Source organism: Oncorhynchus kisutch, linkage group LG5, assembly GCF_002021735.2.
Source record: "Oncorhynchus kisutch isolate 150728-3 linkage group LG5, Okis_V2, whole genome shotgun sequence".
NCBI lineage: Eukaryota > Metazoa > Chordata > Actinopteri > Salmoniformes > Salmonidae > Oncorhynchus > Oncorhynchus kisutch.
This window is the reverse complement of record NC_034178.2, coordinates 5,790,705-5,816,594: the sequence shown is the minus strand read 5'-3', so window position 1 is coordinate 5,816,594 and position 25,890 is coordinate 5,790,705. Positions and strand designations below refer to the sequence as shown.

Here is a 25,890-nt window from a genome sequence, read left to right as displayed (position 1 = left end):
GGAAGGACTGATAGAAGTCAGCTTTGAACAGCCTTCATCTGGCAGACCACCGCCTGAGTTCAAACAGCCTAGAGGGGTGTGTGTGCAGAAACGGCACTCGAAATCAAATTTTATTGGTCACATACACATATTTAGCAGATGTTATTACGGGTGTAGCGAAATTCTTGTCACACACACAAAAAAATAAATAAAAAATACTGCAAAGTTGCTTAGGAGCTAGAAGCAGAGCTGCCATGTCTGTCGACGCCATCTTGTCAGAACACAGACTTGTGGAAAAAGACCTGTGGATATGGAGGAATGTTTGGAAGCACTCTGGTAATGACTTTACAGGCTGTTCTGCCGTTGGATAGGCCTGTAGACACACACACACACACACACACACACACACTTCCTTTGCCTTCTTCGTCAGCAGTGTGAGAGAGCAAACTAATTGAGGTCATGGAACCAGAAGCCTCGAATAAAATGTGTTGAAAGAACTAAATGTCTTGGCAAAAGCAGTGAAGTAGTTTTATTTTGATGTATCTACAACGAGAGGGACACAGAAAAAAAAAACAGATGACTCGATGAAAAACCTAAAACAAATTACATTTATTGATGCAAGACTTCCCACCTTTTTCTCAATAATCAACTTTTTAATCAGTCTCTAAAGAAACGTTATTACAACATAAAACGTACAAATAGGAAACGTTTTATTACTACACTAGACATTTAGGAGCGGAAACTAGCCTATCGGGAAATACAAAGCAAACCCAGGAGGCAGTTCCTCACAATGTTTCATCCAGATTGGCATGATACCGTGTTGTCCCCTTAGATTATGGTCCCCCTGCTTTTGAAAAGAACCTGAATATAGCAATGTTCCAAACAAATGGAATCATTTATATACACAGCACTGCAAGAGATCGGTCAGTTTTCTCTTTCAGTTGGATCTTCAAATCAACGAGGCACCCAATCCAAAAAGGGGTTAACAGAATTTAAAAACACAGGATCATTGTAATGGACTAAATGTTCTGAAATACTGGCACCGGGAAACAGACTGCCTCGTCTTCAATACTGCTTTGTCACCAGAGAAAAACATGGTCTGCATCTCAGTCCAAAGTGGCTTCCTCTCCTCACGTCATCTCTTCTTTCACATCAGTGCAGGTGAAAGGAGAGGAGAAGACTCTCCTTTAGACTTTCGAGATGGATACACCCCAAGGAACAGAAACATGTTTCCTTACCCTCCGTCCCCCCCTCCTTTCAACCCTCCCAGAATGAAACAGTATTACACATCACCATAGAAACACAGAAATGACCAACAATGTGACAACGTTGATTTTACATACAGGAGAGGCGTTTGCACCGGTGCAGAGTTTGACACCTCATGATCAGAAGGGACAAACTAGGGCCAGGAGGTTTGCCTGAACAGGTCACATGGTCAGGGAACACAACTTGAAAAAGGTAGCGCCATAGAGAATGATAGAGGCCTATAGTGGCCAAAATGCTGTGTTAGTGTGGGCAGCACCATTTAGGGCTTCCACCATCTTAATGTAGGCAACTGGATGGGGATTCTTATGGGTTGTAGCCACAATGGTACTGCCCATGCTGTCACATATATAAAGGAGTCCTCGATCGGTATGGGCAAAGCAGAAAGGTCAAATGAAGGTCATGAGTAGGGCCGTGAGTTTTTCCTGAGCACATGAAAAGACAAGGACCACAGGAGGTCAGTGGGACACCTTAATTGGGGACGGCAGGCTTGTGGTAATGGCTGGAGCAGAATCAGTGAGATGTTATCAGACAGATCAAACGTGGTGGTTCCACGCTCCATTCCAGACATTATGAGCCATCCTCCCCTCAGCAGCCTCCACTGACAAGGGCACATAAAAAGTCATAGCCCTAGTTATGGTAAGTAAATATATCTCACATTTTAGAAACAGAAACAGTTTCACGGTTTGTTTTCCTAGAATTATCCTCTTCCAACAATAACAGAAACACTTTGCACTGGTGCCAACTAGGGCACATCCTAAATGGCACCCTATTCCCTATGTAGTGCACTACTTTTGGCTTCAGTAGGGCACTATATATAGGGAATTGGGTGCATTTCAGAATTGCCCTTAGTGAATATGGTTCAGAGTTGAACCTATACAGCAGTATCTCAAACTACACCAGAAGCCCCCTCCTTAACACTCTGCATCTCATTAAGAACCTGCGTTTTTACATCCTTTCTCAATTCAAATACACAAAACAAATCCTTAATAGAAAACCTTATTTTCTTTTCATCTATCGTTACTAGGGACAGGAGATTTCCCTAACAGCTTGACCTGGTCAGGAAACACTCTGGACTCTAACGTTAGTTGTAGCTCCCTAAGTAATGATCCAATATAGAGGGTTGCTCCTGGCCCTAGTTGTGTCAGAGATAAACAGTGAGGTACTGTAAAAACACACACCGTCTCTTTTCATACCCAGTTGGTCTGAATCAACTCATTTCTCATCAGTCATCGGTTGTGACGGAAATATCAAAACATGTCATGATATCAAAATTCCCTTTACAGTATTTACAACAAACCAAAAGACAGACGGAGACGTCACAAAGGGAGAGAGAGAGCGGTGGTTGGGGAGGGGGGTGGCGTAGGTAGGCCGACTGGTTGGTTGGGGGGGGGGGGGGTGGCGTAGGTAGGCCGACTGGTTGGTTGGGGAGGGGGGTGGCGTAGGTAGGCCGACTGGTTGGTTGGGGAGGGGGGTGGCGTAGGTAGGCCGACTGGTTGGTTGGGGAGGGGGGTGGCGTAGGTAGGCCGACTGGTTGGTTGTGTGTGTAAGGACAAATGTTGTCCTTTTGGGGGATCTTAACAGGCAGTTACCATGGCAACTGCCAAACCGCCTACTGATTGGCTCAGCTCTGTTACAAGAGTCCTTTAAGCATCCAATCAGAATAATTTCACAGAAGGTCAGAACTGCCCTCTGGGTAAAAAATACAATCAAAACAAAAACCAGACACTTCCAAGATGTCTTCCTCTAGGAGATGGATGCTGATTGGTGCAGAGTGTTTCCAGAGTGTGCAGACAGAACAGGTTGACAATAAGTCTGTCTCAATGGAAAATTAAACAAATAAATACAACTGTGCATCCTCTGCATGTTCAGGGTCACTTAGTCTACTACAGAGAATACACCTTCTCAGGGGGATGGAGAGGGACATTACTATGAGAGTTACAATTTAAAGTACCATGATGGACCAAGGTGCTGCCCTCTGACTGGGCAAAGAGGGGGCAGTAGATCGTGTATATCCTGTGGGATTTTCCTTAAGGAGACTAGCGAAGGTTCACCATCCTGTGAAGTTACTAACGAAGAGGTCATCAAAAACTCCAGAAATTAAATCCTACATTTTAAAATAACCAGAATCATCATAACAATATTATTAATCAGAACAATAAAATATTATAAAAGAATAGCAATAATACATTACATACAGAGTAATGGAAAACATCACAACACTTGTGTTTTTTAAATGTATACAGAGTGAACGGGGGGTGGGGGGACGACACTTCCATGTCTAGGTCCCAAATGACACCCTATTCCTCTAAAGTAGTGCACTACATAGGGAAAAGGGGATCATTCGAGATCCTGTTCCACTACATAGGGAAAAGGGGATCATTCGAGATCCTGTTCCGCCCCTGTATCCATTAGAAACACATAAAAACATCAAAATAAAAGCGAATGCCAATGTAAATGTTTGTCGAGCTTCCAGACAGTTACTGACAGAACCCTACCATGCTGTGTCCTGAAGGGTGTCCATGTTATCCAGTCTCTCCATCATCCCCTCTCTCATTGTCCAGAGCCTGACAAGAAGTCAGAGAGGCAGGGGGCGGGGTTAGAGAGTAGGGACTTCCTGTGTCTCTGTTTCCTGTCTATGCCACAGACAGCGTCGGGAAGCTCCGCCTTCACTAGAGGCCCAGCATGCCCCAGGGCTGTCCTAGAAGCCTGGGTAGCGGTGAGAGTTCCGGGGGGGGGGGGGGGGGGTGAGGTGGGAAAGGCAGAATGAGTCCGATCCAAGGTGAGGGGTTGGGAAATCCAGGTGGAAAGGTACAAAAACAAAATAACCAAAAGAAAATACAAAAATAAAGAAATTAAAATTACACACTCATCGTCATGTTGGGTGAATACTGTGAAGAGAGAAGGGGGGGGGGGGGGGGGGGGGAGTGGTAGACATGAGTGAAAAATGTAACCTCTACAACATTACATACCAGGTCACCCACCCTGGTTCTTGTGGGGTCAAGGTACAAGGGTCAGGGTTCATCGGCCAGCAGTACTCACACTTTCACTTTGGAATGGGTTGAGGAAGTTTCCACCCATCTCCCCATCGTCCCGCGGCGTCCCGGGAGGGTTGCTCATACCCCCCATGTTGTTAGGAGAGTTCTGGATAGATAGATAGAGAGTAAGATAACTCTACAAATATGTTGTACCACAAGTTATTTGCTCAGCAGCACCAAGACATGTCCCCTTGACTGTAAACCCTGTCGGTTTGAGAGATTCAAGTCAAATGTTGTAGAAAAGGGGATTTATATTCACCTTTGGCAACCCGTCCATGTCCCCAGAGCCTGAGAGAGATGAGATTCAAAACAGTTAAATCCATGCACTGAACATTATGTCACCCTTACGACTGCATTATAACAGGTGTTCATAACCCTGTCACCCACCTAGTGAGCCATTCATGTGGTGAGGTTCCATGGCTCCCATAGCTCCCATCGGTCCATCAGGCCCCGGGCCCATAGGGAACTGGAAGAGACACACACACACACAACATAACATAAAGATGTCTCAGTGACTGGACCTTTAGTCTGGTTTTATTGCCCTCTCTAATCAGCAGGGGGATAAAGTCATACTGTATCGTGGTGTCACGCTGCGTGACGTCACGCGGTGGAATACGACGTGTAATGTGACTCACGTTGGGTCTGTTTCCTCCTGGTCCTATAGGGTTCATCATAGTGTAGATGTTTTCACTGGAGTTGTTGGAGTCTGGGGGAGACGAACACAATAGTACAACATTAGTCCACAGAGAGAGAGAGGCAACACACATAGTGTCTAAATATAGTACTGGGGCTGGGGGGGGAGGCTTATTTAAGGGACGCACCACCTGGGCTGGGCATGATGGGAGTTCCGGGTGGCCCCCCTCCTCCTGGAGGACCCTGGGAAACAGTTCAAAAAGGTCAATAAGAACAGTGCACACAATTTCCCATTTCCACAGCTAAGGAACAGTTTTATAAGTGACAAGTTATTGAAAACACTGACGGTTGGCTACTCACCACATAGTGGCCGGGAGATGAGGAGGAGTATTGTATCTGTGATGAGAGAAGGGAAACTAGAGGTTAGGGGGTCATAGTTACCGCCAGGAGAGACTCAACTAACCAGTAGTTCTTTCCTCCAGCAACATGAGGTCAGTATAGTACCTTTTCAGGCAACATGTTCAAATAATAACAATCCTTTTAATGAATCATCTAATCTATGACAAATTGAGCTAGGAGGAAACAACTTACTGAGTTAGCATTGGGACCAGGCCACGGCCCTCTACCACCAGGTCCCCTGAGAGACAGAGAGAAACTGTAAGTATAGGAAACACTGCCATAAACCAAGAAAACAACAGTTCAACATTCATGATGTCGATATTTAACCATGAAGCTGGTGCTATGGGATAGACTGTATTTCTCCCTATGGAGGGAACACTTACATGTTCATCCCAGGCATAGGACCACCCATGGAGTTAGGAGGGGGTCTCATACCTCCGTAGTTCTACATAGAGAAGAGATACAGTGTCAAAACTATAGAGTGTGTGTGTGTGTGTGTGTATGCGTGCGCACGCACTTACCTGTGGACCCATGGGCCCCATTCCTCTTGGAGCGTTCATTCTCATTGGCCCGCCCATATTAGGATGTCCTACAGGAGAAAAGATGACAAGAACACAGTCTTAACTACCAGTGTGTGTTGGTGTTAACATGAAGATACTATGTGATGGTCTAATGGATAATTCGATTCACTTAGCAAACGCTTTTATCCAATGAAACGGTCACCTCCACACCTAATCCACATATGGCCAGTCTGAACCTGGAAGGCAGGGTTTATGGTAGGCAACAGACTAAACTCTCCTCTAACCTCATTAACTGGGACCCCTGTTAGGTTAAATGGTCATCTCTTAATTTGAACCTGTAATCTCAAGCCAAAACACACACAGAGACCCACACTATCCTATCTTCCACCCAGATGACCCCCTAGATCTGTAAGGTCCTGGGGGCACCGTCATTCTCAGAGAGGAACGACACTTGGAAAAACTGCAAGCTTCCATAAAAACACAAGCATGAATAATGTGTACACACACACACCTTGTGGTCTGGTGGGGTCCATGCTGTTTGGCAGGAGAGGCTGAGAACCAGGGATTCCCCCGGGAGGCTGAGGGAAACAGATGGTCGAGAGAAAGGGCGATGGTGAGTATGGACCACCAGCACATACCTACCTGGAAGTTGCATGTTCAGCTGTATAGGTGAGCGTGTGGTCCATACCTGATTTGGCATTCGGAGTGAGGGGCGGGGTCCACCTGGAAACCGTGGTGACATGAAAGGCTAAGAGAGACCGAGAGAGAGAGTTTGTCATTCCGACTGAAAAGGAGCAGAGCAGACAGATGATGGACAGAGTGTGAATGGAGGATGAGGAGGAAGGGGGGGTGAGAACACAGAAAACTAAAACAATGAGCCGGCTCATTAACAAGGTATTTTACAGAGGATTAGCTCTCCTCCTTTAGCCTTACATGTAGATCAGTGTGTGGGTTTTGTCTGTCCTGTGCACATGCTCAGTGTGTAGGTCCACAGTGGCTCCTCTTGTTTTATTGATGAGGTGTTGGTGGAGTGTGTCTGTGTGGAGGCTAAAGCTCCCTCCCCCAGAACAGCTCCAGAGGAGAGAGTCAATTATTAATCTCTCTCTCTCTGTGTGTGTGTGTGTTACCTGTCCATGTGGTCCCATGCCGTGGGGGGGCTGTGCGTGAGGAGACTGCTGGGAGCCTGGCGGACCCTGAGAGATGGGAAGAGTGACATCAGAGAGAGGGAGGAGCTAACACAATTACACCTTCAGGAGCAAGGGATGGGATGTGGCAGAGAAGCTAGGCAGTAGCCAATCAGAACACGGAGAGGGAGAGGAGGCCGTTTTTCCTAATCCATGGTAAGAGGGTGTCTTCACCACTAGAGGGCAATGTTGACACAGCTAAAACGCACAGCTCAGAACGAGTGGATCAAAGGAGCCTACAGCATGATTGGTCGCCGTCCATCTCACACTGTTCAACATCAGGACATGCAACTAGACTGACGAACTGCAGAGACTGCATGTATGACTTCAGGTTTGTTTTGTGAGTTATGTGCATCTTCTATTTAAAAATAATTATTGGCGAACACCAAAACACACACACGATAATAGCAACACAGGCATATTTGCAGCAAACAGCTCTTGCTAATGATAAGGCCACTTGTACAAAAAGGACAACACAGGCGCACACACACCCTCCTCCCTCACTTGTGTTATAAATAGCACTTCCGTGCCTCTCCTCTCTTTTCTCGCTCTCTCACTACTCTTGCCATCTCCCACTCTCACCTACTTCCTCCCTTGCATTATTTCATTCCAGCTCTCTCTCTAGTTCTCTTCCACTCTCTCTCGCTCTCTAGACAAACAATGAAGTGGTAGCCACAGAAACAAACACATTGAGGCCCCTCTCTCTCCCCCTCTCTCCGTTCCACCTTATCGTCGCTGCTGCCAAATGCCAGTGCTGTCCATCACACTGTCTGGCCGTGTGTGTGTGTGATATATATATATATATATATAGAGCGAGAGAAGAGGAGTGTGGGATCATTGGAGGTGGAGAGAAAGAGGTGAAAAAGTGTGAGGAGATGTAAGAAGAGATGGAATAAAGTAATGGTTGGTGTAGATGCTTGGAGGAGTGGAGGGAGGGATGACAAGAGGGAGTTTAACTATGCGTAAAGTGGGGGGGCGAGGGAGGTAGCAGAAGAGAGGGATGAAGAGGTGTACTACCTGGAAGAATCCAGGCGGCATGGGTCCTCCTGGCATACCATCATTAGGAGGCATATTCCCCATCACAGGACTGGGGGCTGCTGCCGCACTCTGCAACACACACGCGTTAAAAGATGAAGCACACAATCACACACACACACACACACAAATAGATGCATTGGGTCTCCCTCCATCTCGCTCCTTCTCATTCCCCTTAAACCCCTCTCCCTCCCCAAACATCTGTACTCCTCCTTCTCACCCTCTCCCCTCCCCTCGGCCCTAACCTCCCCTCCCTCCCTCCCTCCCTCCCACGGCCCTAACCTCCCCCCCCCCTCGGCCCTAACCTCCCCCCCCTCGGCCCTAACCTCCCCTCCCCTCCCACGGCCCTAACCTAACCTCCCCTCCCTCCCTCCCTCCCTCCCTCCCACGGCCCTAACCTCCCCTCCCCTCCCCTCCCTCGGCCCTAACCTCCCCTCCCCTCCCTCCCTCGGCCCTAACCTCCCCTCCCACGGCCCTAACCTCCCCTCCCCTCCCCTCCCTCGGCCCTAACCTCCCCTCCCCTCCCTCCCTCCCTCCCACGGCCCTAACCTCCCCTCCCTCCCACGGCCCTAACCTCCCCTCCCTCCCTCCCACGGCCCTAACCTCCCCTCCCACGGCCCTAACCTCCCCTCCCTCCCTCCCACGGCCCTAACCTCCCCTCCCACGGCCCTAACCTCCCCTCCCCTCCCTCCCTCCCTCCCTCCCACGGCCCTAACCTCCCCTCCCCTCCCTCCCTCCCTCCCTCCCACGGCCCTAACCTCCCCTCCCTCCCTCCCTCCCTCCCTCCCACGGCCCTAACCTCCCTCCCTCCCTCCCTCCCACGGCCCTAACCTCCCCTCCCTCCCTCCCTCCCACGGCCCTAACCTCCCCTCCCTCCCTCCCTCCCACGGCCCTAACCTCCCCTCTCTCCCTCCCTCCCACGGCCCTAACCTCCCCTCCCCTCCCTCCCTCCCACGGCCCTAACCTCCCCTCCTCCCTCCCTCCCACGGCCCTAACCTCCCCTCCCTCCCTCCCTCCCACGGCCCTAAACCTCCCCTCCCTCCCTCCCTCCTCCACGGCCCTAACCTCCCCTCCTCCCTCCCTCCCTCCCACGGCCCTAACCTCCCCTCCCTCCTCCCTCCCTCCCACGCCCTACCCTCCCTCCCCCCTCCCTCCCTCCCACGGCCCTAACCTCCCTCCCTCCCTCCCTCCCTCCCACGCCCTAACCGCCCCTCCCGCCCTCCCTCCCTCCACGGCCCTAACCATCCACTCCACCTCCCTCCCTCCCTACCCACGGCCCTAAACCTCCACCCTCCCTCCCTCCCTCCACGGCCTAACTACCTCCCATCCCTCCCTCCCTCCCACGGCCCTAACCTCCCTCCTCCCTCCCTCCCTCCTCCTCCCACGGCCCTAACCTCCCCTCCCCTCCCTCCCTCCCTCCCTCCCACGGCCCTAACCTCCCCCCCCTCCCTCCCACGTCCCTAACCTCCCTCCCTCCCTCCCTCCCACTGCCCTAACCGCCCTCCCTCCCTCCCTCCCACGGCCCTAACCTCCCCTCCCTCCCACGCCCTAACTCCCACGGCCCTAACCTCCCTCCCTCCCACGGCCCTACCTCCCCTCCCTCCCACGGCCCTAACCTCCCCTCCCTCCCTCCCCTCCCACGGCCCTAACCTCCCTCCCATCCCTCGGCCCTAACCTCCCCTCCCTCCCTCCCTCCCCTCCCACGGCCCTAACCTCCCCTCCCCTCCCTCCCTCCCACGGCCCTAAACCTCCCCTCCCACGGCCCTAACCTCCCCTCCCTCCCTCCCACAGGCCCTAACCTCCCCTCCCTCCCTCCCACGGCCCTAACCTCCCTCCCGTCCCTCCCCTCCCACGGCCCTAACCTCCCCTCCTCCCTCCCACGGCCCTAACCTCCCCTCCTCCCTCCCACGGCCCTAACCTCCCCTCCCTCCCACGGCCTAACCTCCCCTCCCGCCCTCCTCCCTCGGCCCTAACCCTCCCCTCCCTCCCCTCCCTCCCACGGCCCTAACCTCCCCTCCCTCCCTCCCTCCCTCCCACGGCCCTAACCTCCCCTCCCTCCCTCCCTCCTCCCACGGCCCGAACCTCCCTCCCTCCCTCCCTCCCTCCCTCACCACGGCCCTAACCTCCCCTCCCACGCCCTAACCTCCCCCTCCCTCCCTCCCACGGACCGAACCTCACCTCCCTCCCCTCCCACAGCCCTAACCGCCCCCTCCCTCCCTCCCACGCCCTAACCTCCCCTCCCTCCCTCCCTCCCACGGCCCTAACCTCCCCTCCCCTCCCTCCCTCTCCCACGGCCCTAACCTCCCCTCCCTCCCTCCCTCCCTCCCCTCCCACGGCCCTAACCTCCCCTCCCTCCCTCCAGTCCCTCCTCCCTCCCACGGCCCTAACCTCCCCTCCCTCCCACGGCCCTAACCTCCCCTCCCACGGCCCTAACCTCCCCTCCCCTCCCTCCCTCCCTCCCTCGCCACGGCCCTAACCTCCCCTCCCCCCCTCCCTCCCTCCCCTCCCCCCTCCCACTGCCCAACCTCCCCTCCCTCCTCCCTCCCTCCCTCCCACGGCCCTAACCTCCCCTCCCCCTTCCCTCCCTCCCACAAGCCCTAACCTCCCCGTCGCCTCCCTCGCCTCCCACGGCCCTAACCATCCCTCTCTCCCGCCCTCCCAACGGCCCTAACCTCCCTCCTCCCTCCCTCCCTCCCACAGCCCTAAACCTCCCCTCCCTCCCTCCCACGGCCCTAAACTTCCTCGCCTCCACGGCCCGAACCTCCCCCCCTCCCTCCCTCCCTCCCACGGCCCTAACCTCCCCTCCCTCCCTCCCCTCCCCGGCCCTAACCTCCCTCCCTCCCTCCCTCCCACGGCCCTAACCTCCCTCCTCCCTCCCTCCCATCCCTCCCTCCCACCGGCCCTAACCTCCCCTCCCTCCCTCCCTCCTCCCTCCCTCCCACGGCCCTACCATTCACCCCTCCTCCCACGGCCCTAACCTTCCCCTCCCACGGCCCTACCTCCCCTCCCCTCCCTCCCTCCCCCTCCCTCCACGGGGGGGGATGGGCCCTAACCTCCCCGTCCCGCCCTGCCCTCCCTCCTCCCACGGCCCTAACCTCCCCTCCCGCCCGCCCTCCCTCCTCCCACGGCCCTAACCTCCCCTCCCTCCCGCCCTCCCACGCCCTAACCGCCCCCCCCTCCCTCCCCTCCCACGGCCCTAACCTCCCCTCTCTCCCTCCCTCCCACGGCCCGAACCTCCCCTCCCCTCCCTCCCGCCCGCCCTCCCTCCCACGGCCCTAACCTCCCCTCCCTCCCTCCCTCCCACGGCCCTAACCTCCCCTCCCTCCCCTCCCGCCCACGTCCCTAAACCTCCCTCCCTCCCACGGCCCTAACCTCCCCTCCCTCCCTCCCTCCCTCCCACGGCCCTAACCTCCCCTCCCTCCCTCCCTCCCACGGCCCGAACCATCACCTCCCCTCCCTCCCTCCCTCCCACGGCCCTAACCGCCCCTCTCCCTCCCTCCCTCCCAACGGCCCTAACCTCCTCCCCTCCCTCCCACGGCCCTAACCTCGCCCCTCCCTCCCACGGACCCTAACCTCCCCTCCCTCCTCCCCTCCCACGGCCCTAACCTCCCCTCCCCCCCACGGCCCTAACCTCCCCTCCTCCCTCCCACGGCCCTAACCTCTCCCTCCCTCCCACGGCCCTAACCTCCCCTCCCCCCCTCCCTCCCACGGCCCTAACCTCCCCTCCCTCCCTCGGCCCTAACCTCCCCTCCCTCCCTCCCTCCCACGGCCCTAACCTCCCCCTCCCTCCCTCCCTCCCTCCCTCCCACGGCCCTAACCTCCCCTCCCCACGGCCCTAACCCTCCCCTCCCTCCCTCTCCACGGCCCTAACCTCCCCTCCCTCCCTCCCCTCCCACGGCCCTAACCTCCCCTCCCACGGCCCTAACCTCCCCTCCCTCCCTCCACCACGGACCTAACCGTCCCCTCCCCTCCCTCCCTCCACAGCCCTAACCTCCCCTCCCTCCCTCCCACGGCCCTAACCTCCCCTCCCTCCCTCCCACGGCCCTAACCTCCCCTCCCTCCCTCCCTCCCACGGCCCTACTAACCTCCCCTCCCTCCCTCCCTCCCTCCCTCCCACGGCCCTAACCTCCCCTCCCTCCCTCCCACGGCCCTAACCTCCCCTCCCTCCCACTGCCCTAACCTCCCTCCCTCCCTCCCTCCCTCCCACGGCCCTAACCTCCCCTCCCTCCCTCCCTCCCTCCCTCCCACGGCCCTAACCTCCCCTCCCTCCCTCCCACGGCCCTAACCTCCCCTCCCTCCCTCCCACGGCCCTAACCTCCCCTCCCTCCCTCCCACGGCCCTAACCTCCCCTCCCTCAGTTCTTCCCTGTTGCTCTCACTTCCTTTTGCTCACTCCTTCTCCCTCATCTCTTGCAGTAGTTAGTCGAAGCTGTTGCTATGGAGACGAGTCCTTTGCTCCCTGTCCCTCTAGCATCCCCCTCTCAGAAAGAGAGAGAGAGGTAGGGGAGAGAGACAGAGTGACAAGTTTTCCGTAACAACCTCTAACCAGGATCTAGCCACCCTATATATGGTATAGTGGTGAGAACTCCACCTATCATACCAGAGGGCAAGGTTAGTTTCGAAATACCACTAACCAGGCTACTGGCATCATGCTTGACATCGACAAAACACGGATAAATCCTAAATATCAATGACAAAGCTGTACATCAATACAGCTACATGGTTGACTATCACCCACACAAACAGAAATACATGTCAACACACACACAGAAATACATGTCAACACACACACACACAGAAATTCATGTCAACACACACACACAGAAATACATGTCAACACACACACACACAGAAATACATGTCAACACACACACAGAAATACATGTCAACACACACACACACAGAAATTCATGTCAACACACACACAGTGACAATCATCAAGTTTGCGGACGACACAACAGTGGTAGGATTGATTATCAACAACGACGAGACGGCCTACAGGGAGGAGGTGAGGGCCCTCGGAGTGTGGTGTCAGGAAAATAACCTCACACTCAACATCAACAAAACTAAGGAGATGATTGTGGACTTCAGGAAACAGCAGAGGGAACACCCCCCCTATCCACATTGATGGAACAGTAGTGGAGAGGGTAGTAAGTTTTAAGTTCCTCGGCGTACACATCACAGACAAACTGAATTGGTCCACCCACACAGCCAGCATCGTGAAGAAGAAAGGATGCTGAAGAAATTCGGCTTGTCACCAAAAGCACTCACAAACTTCTACAGATGCACAATCGAGAGCATCCTGTCGGGCTGTATCACCGCCTGGTACGGCAACTGCTCCGCCCACAACCATAAGGCTCTCCAGAGGGTAGTGAGGTCTGCACAACGCATCACCGGGGGCAAACTACCTGCCCTCCAGGACACCTACACCACCCGATGTCACAGGAAGGCCATAAAGATCATCAAGGACAACAACCACCCGAGCCACTGCCTCTTCACCCCGCTATCGTCCAGAAGGCGAGGTCAGTACAGGTGCATCAAAGCTGGGACCGAGAGACTGAAAAACAGCTTCTATCTCAAGGCCATCAGACAGTTAAACAGCCACCACTAACATTGAGTGGCTGCTGCCAACACACTGACTCAACTCCAGCCACTTTAATAATGGGAAATGATGTATCACTAGCCACTTTAAACAATGCTACCTAATATAATGTTTACATACCATACATTATTCATCTCATATGTATATACTGTACTCTATATCATCTTTATGTAATACATGTAACTATGCCACTTTGTTTACATACTCAACTCATATGTATATACTGCACTCGATACCATCTACTGCATCTTGCCTATGCCGCTCTGTACCATCACTCATTCATATATCTTTATGTACATATTATTTATCCCCTTACACTTGTGTGTATAAGACAGTAGTTTTGGAATTGTTAGCTAGATTACTTGTTGGTTATTACTGCATTGTCGGAACTAGAAGCACAAGCATTTCGCTACACTCGCATTAACATCTGCTAACCATGTGTATGTGACAAATAGAATTTGATTTGATTTGAGGAAGCACCACAGGGGAAGGTTAATGTCTGGCTCAGCCTATAGGAATCCACCACCATGAATAATTAATCCACAAATAAAAAAACTGATGATTTGATTGGGTGATGTGGCTCACCGATACTGAATGGAATTGATCTATCCAGCCCCCCTCCCCTCCAAAGATGGGGGGGGGGGGGGGGGGGGGGAAGAGTGGAGGGGAGAGAAAATAGGAAATAAAGGGGGGAGAGAAGAGTGGTAACCCCCCCCCCCCTCAAAAAAAGAGATGAGAGTGAAGGGGGCAAAATGAGAGAGGGAGGAAGGCAAAGAGAAAGTTACAGGAAAACGAAGAGGAAAAAAATCTATGAACTTAGAAAACAGCATATCTGAGCCCCCTGCCACAATGCCAGACATGGATATAGACACAATGCCAGACATGGATATAGACACAATGCCAGACATGGATATAGACACAATGCCAGACATGGATATAGACACAATGCCAGACATGGATATAGACACAATGCCAGACATGGATATAGACACAATGCCAGACATGGATATAGACACAATGCCAGACATGGATATAGACACAATGCCAGACATGGATATAGACACAATGCCAGACATGGATATAGACACAATGCCAGACATGGATATAGACACAATGCCAGACATGGATATAGACACAATGCCAGACATGGATATAGACACAATGCCAGACATGGATATAGACACAATGCCAGACATGGATATAGACACAATGCCAGACATGGATATAGACACAATGCCAGACATGGATATAGACACAATGCCAGACATGGATATAGACAATGCCAGACATGGATACAGACACAATGCCAGACATGGATATAGACAATGCCAGACATGGATACAGACACAATGCCAGACATGGATACAGACACAATGCCAGACATGGATACAGACACAATGCCAGACATGGATACAGACACAATGCCAGACATGGATACAGACACAGACACAATGCCAGACATGGATACAGACACAGACACAATGCCAGACATGGATACAGACACAGACACAATGCCAGACATGGATATAGACACAGACACAATGCCAGACATGGATATAGACACAGACACAATGCCAGACATGGATATAGACACAGACACAATGCCAGACATGGATATAGACACAGACAGAATGCCAGACATGGATATAGACACAGACAGAATGCCAGACATGGATATAGACACAGACAGAATGCCAGACATGGATATAGACACAGACAGAATGCCAGACATGGATATAGACACAGACAGAATGCCAGACATGGATATAGACACAGACAGAATGCCAGACATGGATATAGACACAGACAGAATGCCAGACATGGATATAGACACAGACAGAATGCCAGACATGGATATAGACACAGACAGAATGCCAGACATGGATATAGACACAGACAGAATGCCAGACATGGATATAGACACAGACAGAATGCCAGACATGGATATAGACACAGACAGAATGCCAGACATGGATATAGACACAGACAGAATGCCAGACATGGATATAGACACAGACAGAATGCCAGACATGGATATAGACACAGACAGAATGCCAGACATGGATACAGACACACACCTTGTGTGTTTGAGTGCCCATCTGGTCCTCAAGACTTACAAACTGGCACTTCACTCAAACAGTTGCCAGCCAAGGCAGACAAAACAAAGCACACAAAGCATGCACACACACACACACACAGTTAACCAGCTCTCTGGCACTGAGGATGTGAAAGCCCCCCTTGCTCTGGGCCGGATGCCAGGGCTGCAACACACACACACAAATCCCTGGCTTAGCCCCGGCCCAGTGCTGGGATTACTGGATTAAGACCTCTATTCCATTATCTCCACACACACACACACACACACACACACACACACACCTAGGCCAATGGAAGAGGCGGGACGAAGACGCACACAAACACACACTTGGGCCTGTCACTCACGTAATCATGGAAGGCCTTGGCCTCGCTGGAGTGTTCGCAGTTCTCCCGTCTGTCTGGCGCAGCGCAATACAAATCCCAGAATACACTGCAACGGGAAATAGAGAAAGAGGGTTCATGTCCGGGAGCACCTGATGAGCCAATAGAGGCGGTAAAGTGGTCAATCGAATGCCACCAAAGCAATTGAATTGCCATGGAAACGCATGAAGGACCGTGGGGGAAAGATTCATTGCCCCCCCAGCTAAATTAGCCTACATCTGCGTTCCACCGACATCTATATACAGTACATCAGTTATTCACCATACTACTCACTTGCCATCTATCACACTGACATGTGCGCTCTCTCACTCACACGTACAGTTGAATTCGGAAGTTTACATACACCCTAGCCAAATACATTTAAACTACATTTTTCACAATTCCTGACATTTAATCCTAGTAGAGTCCCTGTCTTAGGTCAGTTAGGATCACCACTTTATTTTAAGAATGTGAAATGTCAGAATAATAGGAGAGAGAATCATTTATTTCAGCTTTTATTTCTTTCATCACATTCCCAGTGGGTCAGAAGTTTACATACACTCAAATAGTATTTGGTAGCATTGCCTTAAATTGTTTAACTTGGGTCAAACGTTTCAGGTAGCCTTCCACAAACGTCCCACAATAAGTTGAGTGAATGTTGGCCCATTCCCCCTGACAGAGCTGGTGTAACCGAGTCAGGTTTGTAGGCCTCCTTGCTCGCACAGACTTTTTCAGTTCTGCCCACAAATGTTCTATAAGGATTGAGGTCAAGGCTTTGTGATGGCCACTCCAAGCCATTTTGTCACAACTTTGAAAATATGCTTGGGGTCATTGTCCATTTGGAAGACCCATTTAACACCAAGCTTCAACTTCCTGACTGATGTCTTGAGATGTTGCTTCAATATATCCACATAATTGTCCTTCCTCATGACACCATTTATTTTGTGTAGTGCACCAGTCCCTCCTGCAACAAACACCCCCACAACATGATGCTGCCACCCCCGTGCTTCACGGTTGGGATGGTGTTCTTTGGTTTGTAAGCCTCCCCTTTTTCCTTCAAACAGATCTATGGTCATATGGCCAAACAATTCTATTTTTGTTTCATCAGACCAGACGACATTTCTCCAAAAAGTGTGATCTTTGTCCCCGTGGGCAGTTGCAAACCGTAGTCTGGCTTTTTGTGGCGGTTTTGGAGCAGTGGCTTCTTCCCTGCTGAGCGGCCTTTCAGGTTGTGTCGATGTAGGACTCATTTTACTGTGAATATTTACTTTTGTACCCATTTCCTCCAGCATCTTCACCTTTGCTGTGGTTCTGGGATTGATTTGCACTTTTCGCACCAAAGTACGTTCATCTCTAGGAGACAGAACGTGTCTCTTTCCTGAGCAGTATGACGGCTGCGTGGTCCCATGGTGTTTATACTTGCGTACTATTGTTTGTACAGATGAACGTGGTACCTCAGGTGTTTGGAAATTGCTCCCAAGGATGAACCAGACTTGTGGAGGTCTACAATTGTTTTTCTGAGGTCTTGGCTGATTACTTTTGATTTCCCCATGATGTCAAGCAAAGAGGCACTGAGTTTGAAGGTTGGCCTTGAAATACATCCACAGGTACACTGCCAATTGACTCAAATTATGTCAATTAGCCTATCAGAAGCTTCTAACACCATTACATCATTTTCTGGAATTCTCCAAGCTGTTTAAAGGCACAGTCAACTTAGTGTATGTAAACTTCTGACCCACTGGAATTGTGATACAGTGAATTATAAGTGAAATAATATGTCTGCAAACAATTGTTGGAAAAATTACTTGTGTCGTGCACAAAGTAGATGTCCTAACTGACTTGCTAAAACTATAGTTTGTTATAAACAAGACATTTGTGGAGTGGTTGAAAAAGGAGTTTTAATGACTCCAACCTAAGTGTATGTAAACTTCTGACTTCAACTGCATGCATCTGAATGTAAATGATATTCTAATGGAATACACAAACGTGTGAACACAAGAAGATGCAAGGGGCTGAGATACTCACCACCACCACGAGTGCAGGAATCCAGGAGGCTCCCCTAACGTAATATTCTTTTCCCATCGTATCTGAAAGAGAGAGAGCAACATGATGCCTAGTTCTAAACTCAGCAGGAGAGGAGACTGTCAGGGTGGGTGTGTGTCTAGAGTACATGTGAAACTCATTCCACTGAGGGCTGAGCGTCTGCGGGTTTTCACGCCTCCTTTGTACTCGAATAATGAATTAAGGTCACTGATTAGTGAAGAACTCCCTTCACCTGGTTGTCTAGGTCTTAATTGAAAAGGAAAAACCAAAAACCCTTAGACACTCGGCCCTTCGTGGAATGAGTTTGACACCCCTGGCCTAGAGGTTAAGAACACATAATCAGTGTCTCAGCAAGTCGACGCTGTCCCTTTTTCTCGACCACGCTCTCTCTCCCACTCGCCTCCTTTCCTTACCTCTCAGTCAATGCCCTCTGAGATAGTTACACCACGTTCTAACTCTTCGTCAACACAGTCCTTCCCGCTCGTGGTCTCCCTCTACCACTGCCTCCATCTAGGCTACCGCTACCTGTCCACATCTCTACCTCAGTCTCCCTCTCTTTTCCTCTCAGTCAGTCTACCTTTCTCCCACTGTCTCACTCTAGTCCCTTACTGGGAAGGAGCAAAGTAGGACAGAAAAGTGTGTGCGTCTTACCTCCGACAAGAAGGTCTGTGCAGACTTCTGTGCTCCTACATGCAGCAGGTACTCATATACGTACAGCGCTAACCTGCAACACAGAACAGGACATTGCATTAGCAAAATTATAGAAAAAGCCATAGGAGTTAGCATTAGCAAAGATCTGGATGAGGATTACGCGAACCTACTAGAACAACAAGGCTGACCGTGTAAGCAGGGCCAGCTCCAGGCATAGGCAGTCGCTTAGGGCCCCAGGCCGCTAGGTTGTTTTTGGGAACTCAGTCAGGGTCTCAACTTACTGTTGCGATAGTAGTAGAATATACAAGGTGCAAGTTCGAAATTTGGTTGTGCATCAGCAATTTCTCAATTTCATCCAACAATTCTTTTGATTTATTTACCAATCTAAACTTGTAGTAATCATGGCAAAATACCGACCAGGTATGTGCCTAGGGTCCCCAATTGATTTGGTTAGTCTTTGTCACTCAGATATCATTGAAACCCTTTCCATCCGGAGCATTCTAATTTTGTAATAACAGTTAAACAATGGTTTAAAGCCTTAATAACACTGCCGTCCAATCACTAAATGTATTTCTGTAAACTGCCATTTACACATGACAACATGAGCTACAAATAGATAGAATTGGTTTAGGGATTTATGGGCGGGAACCTTTTTTGACTTCAATGAAAGGTCACGGCGCAAATCCTCCATTTGCCTCAGTGCCCTGGTAGATGACTGGAAGGAGAGTGGATCGAGTGATATTTTGACAGCGTCAAAGTGAAAACCAGCAGGTGGATCAGATGAGGAAAGAAAGTTGCTACTCCCTCCGTCTCTGAATTTTTTTGGGCCATTTCTTTCTAGCTGGCAAAACAAGTGAGCTAGATTTTCTGTGTACTGTCAATAACATAGCTAAGTTTGCCGCTGATATGGGCTACTAAAAAAAAAAATGGCAGGTAGACGAGCGGTTAAGAGCATTGGGCCAGTAACCAAAAGGTTGCTGGTTCGAATCCCTGAGCTGACTACATGAAAAAATAATCTGTTGATATGCCCTTGAGCAAGGCAATTAACCCGAACGGCTCCTGTAAGTCGGTCTGGATAAGAGTGTCTGCTAAATGACTCAAATGTCAATTAAACCAGATTGACCACTGTGCTCACACTGGTTTCACTTCACTTGCAGTGAAATATGTGAGCTTGCCAGATCAGGCTGGTTTAGGGAGGTTAAGGAAATACAGTATTCTTGATGCATGTCCCCCTGCCCCCACAGGTCTAAGACACTTCCCAGCGTTGCTCCCTGGCCTCCCAACGCCCCTCCCCAGACCGCTTCCACCCTTGCCTCTCCCCTTCTGGTCCCCCCAATGGCCTTGCTTCCTAGTCCTACCAGACACCGGCTGCATACCAGCCTCCAGGTCCACCTGGGTACTCTGAGACAGCTGACTCTTCTGCCCACCAGAGGCCCCCACCGTGGCTCCTCCATGACTTTCTCCTGTATGTTCCTCACCCTTGTATGTTGTCCTTTCCTTTCCCCATATATCCTGCCTACCAGCCTGCCTACATGTTTGAGTCAGAAGTCTCATGGCCTTGGAGATGTAAAGGACATGTAAAGACTAAAATAATGTTGGGCTTTTAAATGGTTCCCGTTCTGATTCCTCACGTGATAGGCCTAGTGTAATGAATGTACAGAAGCAATTGAAGGTGTAAAAGCCGTTAAGTCATTACAAATATATTTTGATGACAATATCTCTAAGGTGGTTGTATTTAATGGTCTGGCTATGATGGAGATCTTTTTTTTACAGGTTTGAATGAGACAATGTCCCCCCTAATGTTATTCTTTCAATAACATTCTTAAATGATTCATATTACATTACTTGTTTATGACTTTCCTTATCATATGTCAGACTAAATGCTATTTGTATTTTTTTTGGTGCAGATGTGTTGAATATACTATGCAGATAAGTGTTCGACCAAGGAACATTCCATATAAAAAACGTATTCACAGCAAAAAGGTATTTCTATTCTGATTTTCAATTCTTACGAAACAAGACTCAATATGCTCTAAGCTTTTCTCGATCTTCATTAGAAAGTGTTGTAAATTGCAGTTATTTGGGGGGAGCATAGATTATCATATAACATAGATTTTCATAGGTGTTCTTTCTTGACTGATTGTCATTTGAAAGGGCAGTTTCTCAGCTTTCAAAATAGGTATCATGTATTCATTATACTCATTCATGCACGCCAAGGTCATGATCCGGTGGAACATTCTACTCAGGCGGGAAAGGGATAACATGGCATAAGTCAAAGTGTAGAACTGCTGGAAATTTGCTTCAAAAGCTACAATATGTCACTTTTTGGGCGACCTGACAAAAGTAATAGAAAAGTGAGTTACAGATCTGTGTGTGCAGATTCTATGTGCTCTATTTCTATGCTTCCCATTTTTAAGTTTTGATTTTGTACACCAGCTTCAAAACAGCTGAAAGTGAAATACTTTTGTTTATGGAAACAATTTCACAGCAGTTTAGATGGTACAATGATTCTCTACACTAAACTTGCTTGTTTTGTCAGACGGAAATTAGGCGAACTATTCGAATTTTAAGAGAAATTTCTGCATAGTGCCTCTTTAAAACTTCAAACATTTCACCCCATGACAAAATGCAGGAAAGGAATTGAATTGCAGGAAAGTAACGAAGAAAATGTTTTCTACCACATGGCAAAATTTGTAGAATGGCATGAAATTTGTTATAAAATTGCTAAAATGTTTCTTCGCAAAATATGTAGAACTGCAGAAAAATTTCTTTAAAACTGCAGCACTTTCTACACCACATTGGTAAGTGTCCACGCAAATGTTTTGCCCGCGAGGTGGGCCCCCCCCAATAAAATCTCACTTAGGGCCCCCAATAGGCTATAGCTGGCCCTGTGTATGTCAGACCTGGGTTAAAACACTATTGCAAATATCTGAATTACCTTCACATTTCAAGTAAATATTCAGATAAAAGACAAGTAGTTGAATATTTGAATGCTGTGGGGAAATACATTTGGAAGGTATTGGCATGTATTGGAAAATAAGGTAAATACGTTTGAATGGAATCACTTTCACCATATCACCTTTAATTGAAATGTTTTAATATTTTTTTAATTATAAATTCACATACATATTGGACCATGACACAAACGGTCAGAAAGTGACTTCTTACACCTGAATACAAAACATCCAGGAGATTATGGTGCTCAATGTTGACCCATTTTACATACCACGAGACAGCCATGTCTTCATCATTGGAAAAGATAAACGGTTGACTGATGTTTAAAAAAAAATGTACATACAAAAACAGGGTTGTCAAACTATTTTATAATTTCATGAAAACGTATTTTATTTTTTAATTTGCATATGTTGTAGCTTAGACCTTTCATCATCTGAGGTTTGTGTTGTGCCTGCCATCAGTTGATAGCAGGCCACAGCTCGTGAATAAAATAGAAGTAGTTGAGTCAGCCCATATTATTTGAAAATACACAGAAAATAAGTACTTAAATAACAAAATACACATGTATTTGAACCCAGGTCTGATGTGTGAGTCGTAAGGGCTGTCTCACAGGACCATAAATAGCTGAGGGGTGTTCCCACCCTGTGATCACAGATAAAACAACTGGTGAGACAGGACAAACACACTGCCAGAGAAGAGTACGAATCCTCTTAAGAGCAGGAGGCAATTGTGAGGTTGCAGCTCTTCAGACAGGTGAGTCTGTGATTTATGAGCCAGGATGTCAGAGGTAGTGGTACACACACACACACACACACACACACACACACACACACACACACACACACACACACACACACTGGTGGTGTAGTAGAGTTTACTGTCTGTCTTGGGTCAGCTAGGCCTCCCTCTCACAACTGACCAATGTGACCACGGCACTCAATGATTTGAAAGTCACTTAGCTCTTTGAGACTGCTGGTTTAGTGTGGGTCTCTCAGCACACACACAAGCACAAACCTTAGTCAATGCTGTAGGGGTAAAAAATAATAATAATTAACAGGCGGGCAAACTGATCAGCAGTCATGGTGAATAAAGTAACACTGCCTATACTTTCAATGCATTTTCCCCCAAAAGGTGGGGAAATGTAGCCAGAACACCAGGGTTAACACCCCTTCTCTCATGCTACGTGCCATGGGATGTTTTAGTGTCCACAGTCAGGACACTTAACATCCCACCCGAATGACGGCACTCTACACAGGGTAACATCCCCAATCACTGCCCTGGGGCATTGGAATTTCTTTTTTTTTTAGACCAGAGGAAAGAGTGTCTCTGCTTAGCTTCAGAGGCAAGCCAGAAGTGGGATGCATGGTGGGTAAACTGCTTTTACCCTCCACTACACCACTGACTTTAGTTAGTGTAGGTCTACTCTCTCACATACACACCATGTCTTCTCCTGACTGTTTACAGAAGGCTACGGTTAACAGAAACTACTGATCTCCCCCACAAGGGCACCGATGAAATGTTTATGTGTGATGGGAGGCCTGTCTGTGTGTGCGCGGGGTGGGGGGGCTATGTGCACCTGGTCTGCTGCATTATTTAAGCTCACGCATTGAGAGGAAGATAGTTTCTTGAGCTGCAACACTGGGAGATGTTTTGATGGGAAGGTAGTGTCTGCACACACGCACAATTACTCAGTCAGCAAAGGGACAGCTCACGCCTCCCTCAGTCCCTTTCTCTCTCACACAAACTTCCCCCCTGATGTTCGCCACCAGTATACCTGACATCCTGCCTGCGGCTGCAGACAAAACCCCTCTTTAAACACGGATAAGCCAGCCCACCGACACACACACTCTCTCTCCCCCTTCTCACAGACCGAAAAACACACACATTATTCTAGCTCAGAGCGACCGCACACACCACTCCAACTCACAGCACAGAGCAACCGCTTCAGTCAGACACTCAATAATTCAACACAGAAGAGGGAGATGAGGACTTGGAAGAGAGGAAGGGAGAACTGAGCATTGGAGAGGAGGGGAAGAAAGGAGAGGAGACAGAGCAGGAGAGGGAGGAGAGGTGAGGAGGCAGAAGAATAGAGAGAGGGGAGGAAAATCAACAAAAGTTTGCCTTCTGAGCAAAGCTATGGTCTGCCCAGAGCTCAAGTGCTGAGGTTGATTCATAAAATCAGTTAGGCTAGATTGTAGAGATTAACATACTATTTTCAAGCACAACAGCGACATAGACATTAGGAGCAGATAAATGTTTTGACAATTTAATTGCACATATAAGGGACAAGGCTTAGAACAGTTTTTATTGAAATATGGACTGAAGTGTGAGGAAAAGCATGGGCAAATAATGAGGTATTGGCTTTGTTGACATTTGGAAAGAAACAGGGAAAAAAGAGCCACCGACAGCTTGTCAGTAAAGTTCAAATAAATCAGTATGAATAGCCTAGTAGTTGTGTTGTTCACGGTGCATAATTTTGAGTATCTGGTTCTGCAGGTCATAACAAAAAAAACTAAAAAATCTCTTTAGAAACCAAATAACACATGTTGAGACAAACATGTTCAGGAACTAAACATAAATGCAACACAGTAGCACTAGGTGGATAAGATAACGTTTCTGTCGTACTAGCAGCCAGTTCAGTGGAACAGCATCCTTCACGGACAAAACGGCACCCGTAGCTAGCAGACAAAGGGATAGGTAAGCTACCGCTAACTGAGCTAGCACACTGCCTAGAGTTTAACTCAACTATTCGGCTAAATGCTCAGCATAGTGGCCAATTTTAAAATTACAGAAAACCTAGTTTTATAAAAGGACACGTATTTTACTCTTTAATAAGGGCTAAACAAACTGTTTGGACACAAAGTTGTCATACTTGCCGCTAGCTAGCTCCTAGCCTACCTAGCAGTAACTCGCGTATGAAGGTACACATTCATACAATGTAGAGTGAGTTCGAATAGTTCCTTTTTGGAACGTTGGACACTCCTTTGTTACATTGAAACCAAACCGGTTACATTGGTTTCAACTTTGTAAAAGCTATCAGTCGGCTACGTTATTTCCCCATAAACTAATCCCAGGCTTCCTGAAACACACAAGCATCTTCACGAATGCATTGTTCCCAGAGAGGTAGGGATGCTCTTTTCCACTCAATTCTAAAATGCAACATATTGCACATACCGCTTTAAAACAAACGAATTTGTCAATGTTGTTTAATATCTCCAATGTTATTATGCTGTACCGGATGAGAATTAAACTAGTAGGAATGGATACCTTAGTAGTAAGCTAACGTTAGCTAGGCTAGCAATAACTGATTGCTTGTTAGGGAGGGCTACAAGACTTCACCGATGCAAGAAAACCTGAAAAACAAAGAACCAAAACTACGAAGAGAGCATATCGTATCCTGTTCTGCACCCTTTCTATGACAACAAGCGAGGTGGTGTATGTGAGCGTTGGAGATAACAGTAGATATCCTAGCATTAGTGTCTCTAGCTAGTGTTTTTGTGACATTGCACTATTCCCACTTACTTTTCTCTTGCTTGGTTATCTGAGGGCACAACAGCACCTTTCCCCTTGGCGTACATCCTTGAAGCTGGTTTCGATACTTTTATTCAGTCCGGTTCCGACACCTGTCAAAGAAAGCGACCACTTACGATCTCCATAGCTACACAGCAGTAGTGTTCTCTCTCTCTCACTGTGCCCCGGTGTCTTTTTTTTCTAGCAGGCTACATCCATCCTCATTGCCGATCCGAACAGGGGCTGCTGCCGTCGCGGGGAGCTTGAAACCGTCTGTTGGTGATGGGTTTTTTTTTTGTCGCTGTTCCAGGGTTTTACACACGCTCCCCCTGTTATAGAATGGTGGGGGCTTCTTAAAGGGATAGATCCCTTTTGGGGGTTATTTGCCAAACTAAATTATGATAGACTGGTCAGTGTTCTTCATTCCTGTGCCTGGAGACCCACATGGGTGTGTGCAGGGTTTTGATATAGCACAGCACTACTTTTAACAGTACCCTACTGTGCCCACATGGAACTGTGTGCTCTGTAAGGTATGTTTTCCGGCCAGGAATGGTATATAACAGCTCTGTGTGTCCTGTTTAGATATAGTTCTATGGCTGTGTTTACACAGTAAGCTAAATT

At 49.0% G+C, this 25,890-nt stretch overlaps 1 protein-coding gene across 4 annotated transcripts; it reads right to left on the bottom strand.

The window, feature by feature from the left end:
- Nucleotides 1–490: 490 nt before the first annotated feature.
- LOC109890086 (single-stranded DNA-binding protein 3-like) lies at nucleotides 491–25,579 on the bottom strand. 4 transcript variants are annotated; one of them, XM_031824254.1, is made up of 19 exons: nucleotides 25,282–25,578; nucleotides 18,805–18,877; nucleotides 18,136–18,197; nucleotides 16,096–16,180; nucleotides 8,035–8,124; nucleotides 6,961–7,026; nucleotides 6,522–6,581; nucleotides 6,345–6,411; nucleotides 5,834–5,901; nucleotides 5,696–5,757; nucleotides 5,505–5,550; nucleotides 5,274–5,309; nucleotides 5,102–5,156; nucleotides 4,916–4,986; nucleotides 4,668–4,746; nucleotides 4,540–4,568; nucleotides 4,285–4,386; nucleotides 4,112–4,133; nucleotides 3,834–3,951 (listed from the first exon to the last, which is right to left on the bottom strand). In XM_031824254.1, exons 1-19 carry the CDS (start codon nucleotides 25,335–25,337, stop codon nucleotides 3,944–3,946), a joined length of 1,137 nt encoding a protein of 378 aa, XP_031680114.1. In that variant the 5' UTR covers nucleotides 25,338–25,578; the 3' UTR covers nucleotides 3,834–3,943. The 4 variants fall into 4 exon arrangements, with proteins under 4 accessions (XP_031680113.1, XP_031680112.1, XP_020337626.1 ...); XM_031824253.1 differs by lacking the exon at nucleotides 4,112–4,133 and having other exon boundaries at nucleotides 491–3,951; nucleotides 5,105–5,156; nucleotides 25,282–25,579; XM_031824252.1 differs by lacking the exon at nucleotides 4,112–4,133 and having other exon boundaries at nucleotides 491–3,951.
- Between the last annotated feature and the right edge of the window lie 311 nt (nucleotides 25,580–25,890).